This window comes from Urocitellus parryii, chromosome 8 (genome assembly GCF_045843805.1).
Source record: "Urocitellus parryii isolate mUroPar1 chromosome 8, mUroPar1.hap1, whole genome shotgun sequence".
Taxonomy (NCBI): Eukaryota; Metazoa; Chordata; class Mammalia; order Rodentia; family Sciuridae; genus Urocitellus; species Urocitellus parryii.
Window position 1 is genome coordinate 122978770 of NC_135538.1, and position 9276 is coordinate 122988045.

At 44.6% G+C, this 9276-nt stretch overlaps 1 protein-coding gene across 3 annotated transcripts in view; it reads left to right on the forward strand.

Moving 5' to 3' along the window:
- The window catches only part of LOC113201553 (tripartite motif-containing protein 26), a 30358-nt gene extending 21328 nt beyond the window's left edge, over window positions 1–9030 (forward strand). For all 3 annotated transcript variants that reach the window (XM_026415313.2, XM_026415314.2, XM_026415312.2), the window contains exons 5-8: window positions 2608–2630; window positions 3050–3165; window positions 3407–3439; window positions 3997–9030. In XM_026415313.2, coding sequence (XP_026271098.1) covers window positions 2608–2630; window positions 3050–3165; window positions 3407–3439; window positions 3997–4676 — 852 coding nt within the window. In that variant the 3' untranslated portion in view covers window positions 4677–9030. The remainder of the gene's footprint in view (window positions 1–2607; window positions 2631–3049; window positions 3166–3406; window positions 3440–3996) is intronic.
- Window positions 9031–9276: the final 246 nt, after the last annotated feature.

A 9276-nucleotide genomic window follows, 5' to 3' on the forward strand; every position in this document is an offset into this window, starting at 1 on the left:
GGTTTCCCCCCTCTTGCATGGTTTAGGATGACTGGGCCTGTCTGTCAGCAATGGAACCACCAGGAACTCTAGGATAATGGGATAGCCCAGTAGCAAAGCAAGTTCCCCCATGTGTGCCAGCCCAGGCAGCATAAAGAGATGGCCTCTTACTGCCTCTCCCTGCTGTGGATTTGGACATTCAAAAGAGGACTGGCAAGGACTTCGCTCTTCTAATTCAGCCTCTACTGGCAAAATCACTGAGGTCCGGTATATAGAAGGGATTTATGGCAGGCCATGGGGCAGGTCAGGATTAGGATTGAATTCAAGCCTGGGTGTTCTGACTTCCAGGTTCTCTGCTCTTGTTCTTTTCTCTCATTTTGTCCAAATGTGTGTTTGGCCCCATCCTTTCCTCCAGATGTCATTCTGTTCCCTCAGATTTCTTTTTTGCAGGCTCTTTGGGTCACTTGTTTCCCATCTTCTTCCCCTTCAGGGATGCACATCCTTTCTTCCCCTAGCCACCCACACCACATGTAGATACTTGGTTGCCAGTGTTGCAGAGAGAGACCCAGGGCTGAGGGCGCTAATAGGGCTGAAACCTGATCCATCCCAGGAGTTGCCTCAAGGCAAAGGCACTGCTTTCACTGATTCAGAGCTTTCTGAAATTCTCCTTGCCATGGGTCAGGGGACCAGGAGAAAGGGGATGTCTGCTTAAAACCAGCACATGAAATATTGGCACTGGTGGGATTTTTTGTGTGTTCAGGTTTGGTTTGACTGCAAGGAAACTGAATAACTAATTCCTTAATTATTGTTAGTATTTTCCCAGAGATTATTTGTTAAGGGACAGCAAGAAAGAGAACCAAAGCAGGGTCCAGAAGTCTGATAGAGAAGCAGAGGTGAGAAGGATCAGTAGCAGGATAAAGTACAAGAAACAGAGACCTTTGATAAAGGGAATGGAAGAGGAAAGAGTCCCTGGGCTGGGAGCATCAAGAAGATAGTAAAGGGTCAGGGGAATAGAACCCCAGTGTCCCAGAGGGACACTGACCTCCTCCCAGTCTGGCCCACAGTGGATCTTGCATAGAAAGTTTGCCCCTCTGCTTCTCCTACTGTTGGTCACTGACTATACCCATGAAGACCCTTGCAAGTACTCTCTGAAAATAACCAGATAGTCTAAGGAAGCCAGCTTGTTCCCTCTCCATTCCCATTTACTACTCTCTTCTCCATAACATATATCACTTACTAACATAATATGATATTTGTTGCTTCTTATCTGCTCCCCCTGCTAGGATGTCAGCTCTACACAGGTAGGGATTTGTGTCTCTTTCTCTTTTATTGCTGTCTCCTAAGCTTCTAGAACAGTGCCTGGTATATAGGAAGCACTGAATAAAGATTTTTGGAATAGATGAAGGAAGGCAAAAATTAATTAATACAAAGTACTATGGAGGCTTTAACCTCACAGAAAAGGATCTAAACAGCGTTTCACAAGGACCCCACCCCTATTCACCCTATCCCACCACCAGTCTTTTCCTCATACAGACAGCACCACTTTCTTCCCAGCTGCTCAAGCCATGGCTTGTCCTCAGTTATCCTTGCCTATTTTAATCCCTTGAGTCTATCTCCAGAACATTCCTGGAATGTGCACCTTCTGTCTCCACTGCCACCTCCCTAGTTCAGGCTGTCTTCCTCCCTCTCTGGTCTACAGCAGCACCTCCCAGCTGACTGTCCCATATCACATTGCCACCCTTACTGCATTCTCCTCAGGGCAGCTAAGTGATTGGTCACCTAGGGTTTGGGCCAGTTGCTGTACAGTAGCTCAAACAAAACAGAAGTTTATTTCTATGAGGGTCTATAGAGGTATCCATGAGGTCAATCTGGTTGTTGCACCAGCTTCTAGTGATGTCCTTAGCAATGTGATGAAAGTTGGGTTCATCACCACTGTGTAGACATTTAGTCAGGAAGAAAAGAGAAACTGAAAGAGATTTTCTTTCTTTCTTTTTTTTTTTTTTAAAGGACGTGACCCAGAAATCATAGTCATTGCTTTCTTTCCTATCCGATTGGCTGGAACTTAGTCATATGACTAGACATGGTTATAGGAAATCTGGGAAATGTAGTTTTCAGGGTAGCTATATGCCCATCTGTAACTCAGTGGGTTCTGTTGTTAAAATGAAGACGACACAGTGGGTCCTGAAAGACACTTTGCAGTCTCAGCTGCATGTAAAGCAGATCACATATGTCATCCTTTTGCTTGAACCCCTTTCCACTGTACATTGAAGAAATTCATATTCCTACCACCCATATCCATCCCTGCATGATCTGGCCCTGCCTCCTTTTCCAAGCCCTTTCCCATTTTTTTCTTACCAGTCATGTGGCTAACACTTTCTTGTTCTTCATACCCTAGCTCTTGTGTTTCCTTGGAGAGGTTAGCCCTGCCATCCACTAGTCACTTCTGTCATTGTGATTATTTTGTTTTATCCAATGCTCCCACTACAATATCAGTTCCATAAGGAAGGGGCCACATTGGTTTTGTTTACTGAAGTGCCCCCACCTCTAATGCAGTACTAATTACATGTGAATGCAGTCTTATTTGACTCACATTGGTGCTTATGTTTTTTTTTTTTTTTTTCCTTCCAGGATACCAGAGACTTTGTGAATAGGTAAGATTTTTCTTTCTGTATTGTACCTCATTCCCCTGTACCTGTGTCCCCTCCCTTCTTCTTTGTCCTGTTCCATGTGAACCAGTGAGGAGTGATCAACCTGATGGTCTTGTGGGAAACAAGAGCATGACCTGGAGGACTAGAGATTCCTTTCCCCTGAGCATGTCTCTGAGTAATGCCAGCTTCTTGTAATCACTGTCCTTGTAGAAACCTAACTTAGACAGGAGCCCTCGTATGTGGAATCTGCTGATGAACTTAAGTCCTGACTCAGGTAGTATCTCTGGGCCTCTGTTTTTGTGTCTCTTGATTGGAGATACAAAATAATCTGACCTTTCCTGACCTTTTCATAATTGTCATGAAGATTAGGAGAAAAGTAAGAAGAGCCAAATCACAGGTTGTCATGCCTGTTATCTTCTCAGGTATCCACGGAAGAAATTCTGGATCGGGAAGCCCATCACTCACATGGTTAAAAGAAAGACTGGAGAATTCTCAGATAAACTTCTCTCTTTACAGCGAGGTCTGAGGCAATTCCAAGGTAAGGGTTGAGGAGAATATCAGGGCAGGAATCAGGAGGGGCCACCACATAGAGAGAGAGCCCTTGGCTTCTCCCCATCATAATTTCAACCTCCCTCTTTTGAGGGCCTCTTGATTGTTTTCCTTTTATTCTTAGGGTCTCAGGGATGGAGCTGTATCACAAAATTAGTACCAGCCAAGTAAGAAATGGACCCATACATTTGCTAGGCTTGAAGGTCATCACTATTTTTTTTTCTCCCCAGGAAAGCTGCTGAGAGACTTGGAATATAAGACTGGTGAGTTGAGTGTACAAAGAGTTTTCTCAGATTCATCTCTGTTAAAGGAAACTCCACCTACAGAAATTTTGGCTGCCACCTGTCAGCCCAGGTAGCCCCCCTAATTTCCCAGCTGCAGTCTTGAAGCCCCATTCTCCTTGCATTTTCTGGCCAATCTTCTGCTCTTTAGTCTGCCTTAGGGCCTCTGCTTGGTGTTGGAATGCTCCTCTGCCCCATGTTATTCTGTCCTCACAGGTATTACCACCAGTCTCTTCCCTGTGGCTAAGTTTCTTCTTGTCTGCCTGACCACGTGGTCCTGTATTTGGAGCAAATAGCAATGGTGGCTCAAGGTCAGAGGCTATCCCTGCCAAGGCCAATGCTATGCTCGCTCTCAGCCCTGCTGCCAGGTTGCGCACTGCATACTTCTACTCACTTAGAGCAAGATGTCAGTAGCAGCCCTTGGATTATGTAGTGTGGCAGCCTTTCCATGGATACCATCAAGACCCCTTCAGTTATGCAATGTGGTATCCCTTTTCACCTTGCCACTTACACTGTTACTTCTTCCCTTGTCCCCACAGTAAGTGTCACCCTGGACCCACAATCAGCCAGTGGGTACCTGCAGCCATCAGAGGACTGGAAGAGTGTGACCTACACCAGCCTGTACCAGAGTGTCTACCAGCACCCCCAGCAGTTTGACTGTGAGCCAGGAGTGCTAGGCAGTAAGGGTTTCACCTGGGGCAAGGTGTACTGGGAAGTGGAGATAGAGAGGGAGGGCTGGTCAGAGGATGAAGAGGAGGGGGATGAGGAGGAAGAGGGGGAAGAGGAAGAGGAGGAAGAAGAAGCTGGCTATGGTGATGGATATGATTGGGAGACAGATGAAGATGAAGAATCACTTGGGGATGAAGAAGAGGAGGAGGAGGAAGAAGAGGAGGAAGTTCTGGAAAGCTGCATGGTGGGGGTCGCCAGAGACTCTGTGAAGAGGAAGGGAGACCTCTCCCTGCGGCCAGAGGATGGGGTGTGGGCTCTGCGCCTCTCTTCCTCAAGCATCTGGGCCAACACCAGCCCTGAGACCGAGCTCTTCCCAGCACTGCGGCCCCGGAGAGTGGGCATCGCCCTGGATTATGAAGGGGGCACCGTGACTTTCACCAATGCAGAGTCACAGGAACTCATTTATACCTTCTCTGCCACTTTCACTGGGCGCCTCGTCCCCTTCTTATGGCTCAAGTGGCCAGGAACACGCCTCTTGCTGAGACCCTGAGCCTAACACCTGTTCTCAGCCCCACACCCGTGGATGTGTCACTTCTCTGAGATCCCAGGACTCTGATAGGGGAGGTGCCTGGCCAGAGCACCTGGAGCAGGGCAGAGGAGGAACCCCATGGCCACTGCCACGCACCTCCCCATCACGGTGGCTCTCAAGACTTCACTCAGTGCTGTCACTCTGTCTGTAATGCCCTCATCAGGCTCTTCTGCCTCTTGCTGGTTTCCTGTGGGACCTTCTGGCCCTGAAGTCCTTGAGGGCTCCCTTTCTCCTTTTTAACTACCCTATGCTCTTATCTTTGTGCTCTTTGTTGAATAAGGGGCCAAGGAAGGATTTTCTGGTCCAATATGGCATCCTGCACCAGCTAGTCTTGGGAGGGACCATCATTTACACCTGATACCCATTTTGTTGCCCTCAAACCTTTTAGGTTTCCCTTGCCAAAATTCACTCAGCTGTCCACCTTCCCTGGCATTTTAAACAAACCTGCTCCCACCTCAGCTCAGATTTAAACATACATGAAAATGCTAGAAATAAACTGAAAAAACACAGAGACTTCCCAGGCCATTTAGGTTGGCTGCCTGGAATGCTGGTAGGAATTATGTTCTCATAGAAGGTTCAGGACAAAGTCCTCTAAAATCAAGCTGGGTGTATGAGGTTTCCATAGCTAATAGGTGGGACTCCCAGAGCCTTGGGAGAAGGCTTTGGGATAACAACTGTGATAACAAGAAATCAACTGTGTTGATTGGTCCTTATAAGGAGAAATTTTTTTTAAAAGATCTAGAACATCTTGTTCTTGATTCCTATATCTAAGAACACCAGAGCAGATGCCCAAGACAGCAAATCCTCCCCTGCTAAGGGGACTCTCATCACTTTTTCCAGGGGTGTTAGGCTTCTGTCATTGGCCACTCAAGAGTTCAAGCTCAATTCTCTAGAGTGGAGGGGAAGACAAAAGCTTTGAGGAAAGGGAAGGAAAGTAGGAGTCCACATCAAGCCTTTTAGATCCTTGTGTCAGGGAAGAGATCAAGGTATCTCCTCACTGCCTGTGGATCCAACCCTTGGTCCAAATGCCCCTAGCTCCCACAGTTTAACACAAGCTCACTGCTCTAGCTAAAGTGTTGTCCCAGTTTTTGTCCTTTCCAATTTAAGTGTTCCACCTGTCCCCTGCTTATCCAAGCATTGATTCCTCCCCTCTGGAGGATTGATTGCTCCCTTCCACTCTGGTTCTCAGTGGTCTCTTAGCTACCATATTGTCCCAGAGTGGCCCACTTTGTATGTATCACATGCTGCCTGAGTCACATGTACATCTTATTTCTGTATCTAGTTTGTAAGCTCCTCAAGGGTGGATATCATCCCTTAATACTTCTCTTATAGTCTCCATGGCACCTAGTGCCGTGCTGGGCACAGAGTAGGTGCTCAATAAAGACTTGTTGAATGAACAACCTGGAGAAAACGTATATATTTATTATGACATAGAGGTCACCATACTTATTTTGGCTTCGAAGAGCTTCTATTGATACTAATATCCCAGAGTTTCCCTTTGTTTCTAGAACTCTTGACTTCTTTCTATCTTCTCTTTGCACACATACTATCCTTTCTGTAAATCCCCAAAGAAGAGCCTTCCATAGACACAGATGGTTTCACCTTGTTCTTCCTCTCCTGTAGTTCCTTGAGCTAGGTCTAGCAGTAAGTGATCCACCTTGAGAAGGGTGGTAGCAGCTGGTATACCCATATTCTTGGGAAATTGATGCCCCCAAGAAAATGCCATCTATAGCCAGTCTTGGCTGCATTCAGTATTTAGCCACTTCTAAATTTTTGAAATTGCCATTTTAAAGACAGAAACAGAAAGATTCTACAAAACTACCTCTGAGATGACACTAATGGCAAAGAGCATATTTCCTCCCTGTACTCCCATTTTTTCCATTTTTATTTTTTAATGTGCATTAGTGTTTTATGAACTATGCCTACATAAATGATCAACTTTCTGTAGTGCTTCCAAAAAGAGCAATCCCCTGCTTCATTCCTCTCTCAATAAACCTGGTTCATCTTTTTAAGCAGACTATTAGTGTTTATTTTCAATTCTTAATAACTTGAGTTTAGGGACTTATCCCCTGATTTCCCATTGTAAGGGAGGAATATTTAGTTTTCTGCCCTCAGTGTACACACTTTCCCACCTATCCCCAGCCCTTCAATGTGGTCCTAACATTGAATAAGTAACCAGTCTGTCTATTATTATGTCTGAGTTCCTGCACAAGTTTTTATCTTCCCTGGAGTCAATAACTGCTCTCCCTACCACTTCTGCTTTATTTCCTGTGACTTTATTACTACTCTAACCCCTCCCCAGTTGCTAAAGATCTCAAAATGCTCTTATAATTTTGTCTGATGCCTCTCTTCTGAAGCCTCCTGACCTTGAATCTGGAGCCATTGCTCCCTCACCTGTGCACAGCTTCCTGTATCTCCCTTCAACATCATATTGAGGATCCTGGGTTGGCTGCATTTCTTTGTCTTTTGTCTTCCCTCCTAATTTACTTCATTTTGATGAAGCATCATCTAGTAATTTCCTGAGAAAAGGTACCTGTAAGTTAAATCTTTTAAGTTGAATATCTGGAAATATCATCCCACTTTCACAATTAAGAGTTTTGCTAAGGAAAGGATTCTTGAGTGGAAATAATTTTACTTAGGAATTTCAAAGGATGGCTCCACTGCCCTCTGGCTTCCATCTTTGCTGTTGAGAATTCTTGTGGACCTTGGTTCCTGATCCTTTGATTGTGACATGCTGTTTACTGGAGGTTTGGGTGTTTTATCTATGTCCTCACTTAGATTTCTTGATGTACCTTTGTATGTTTTTTCCCTCTCCTTGTGCTGTATAACTCAATGAGCCTTTGTGCAAGAGATTTATAGTCTTTTGGTTTTGGGAAATTGTATTGAACTATTTCTCGATGATTTTTCCCTTCATTTTTTACCTGTTTTCTCAAATTGATTATCTCCAGCCTTCACATACCTCCTGAGTGCATTTATAGAGTACCCATGATATGCCAGAACATTTCTAGGTTATAACAGTGATAAGGGTAACAAAGTTCTGCACTCATGGAGTTTATATTCTACTGGAGGGAAATAGATGTGATAGAAAAAATGAATGTGAACATGTTTTGAATATGTTTTGAGGTTAAGGTCAACAGGACTTGCTTGGAAATAATCAGAAAAAAAAAGAAATGAACTAGGGTTTTGAATAAGGAGACAGATGAAAGTTAAGAAGTAGGTTTAGGAGCAATAGTAATAAAAGTCAACAGTTCTGTTTTGCTTATGCTACATTTGAGATAATCCACTGGGCATGTAAGTGGAGAAGTCAAGCAGTTAATTGACTATAAGAAATCAGGGCTGGAACAACTGGATTGGGAGAATAGATAGACAGATGCCACTTAAATTCATGGAATGAGTGTGAAGATCATAACTAGAATGGGTCCATACTGATCCTTGGCCTTTGATATATAGATTGGCCAGGCAAAAAAGCTGGCAAAAGGAATAGAAGCCACAGCCAGTTGGGCAGAAAGAGGCCAATAGCAGAGGAGAAGAGACGATGTTTAAAGGAAGGTATGGCCAACTATGGTGCTCCTGAGAAGTCATGGAGGTGACAGCGGGGAAGTGATGGCTTTGGCCATGTGGAGAGGATGGAAGATGAAATGGAAAAAACAATTGTAACATTTAAAAAAAATTAGCATAAAATGGATGCTAATTGTTGGAACACTAGATGGAGGGCCTGTGGCCTGTGTCATATATGGTACCCTCTGCACCCTACCCTGTCACCTGAAAGGATGATCTCTGGGATGTATTAACCAGGGTCTCTTGCCCTCTGTCTTCTAATTGGGCTTAGCTAATGCATCATACCTGCAGAAGATCCAAGGGTGGGAGCAGAGAAGCTGGTGTTTGTTCCCCTTCTTGTCCTTTGCCAGGAGTTGGCTAATGCTATTCTCTTCTATCTTAGGCCACAGCTCCTGTTGGAGCCACAGGTCTCCAAGTTCCATTGCTGCTCCTCCCTTACCCTTTCAGAGCTGGGGTCAGTAACTGCACTTGCCAACCCAGGAATGCTTCGCTGTTCCTTGGTTTGCCTTAACCCTACATGCATCTTTTTAAATAGTTCCTCCATTAAATTCTCCTTAAGTACTCCTTTTGGGCAGTGGTCATGGTAACAAATTAACTTTCAGGTGGGGGCAATGGAGGAAAGAGGAGGAAGGTGGAAATGAGACACTGCTGGGTTGAGTGTTTGTGGAACTAAGGAGACTGCTTGTGCTACACATTTTTTAGGAGGATGAGCAAAGAAGGTTCCTTAAAGCCTGGTTGTTATATTTACATTAAAGTCTGTGAGAATAAACATGATGAGATAAGATGTAATTATTCAAGTAATCTTCTTTGGGGTGTGATGAAGAGAATGGAGTGAAGAGAAGGAATGGAGAGCATGCTTGACTTATAGAAGTAATAGGCTTGTTCCCAATCTAGCTCATGAACTTGAGAGACAGTTCTTGAAGAATCTTCCCGAAGGAGTCAGGAACACTTTTGAATAAAAGAAGATTGAATGATGAAATGATGACAAAAGTGTGCTATCGCT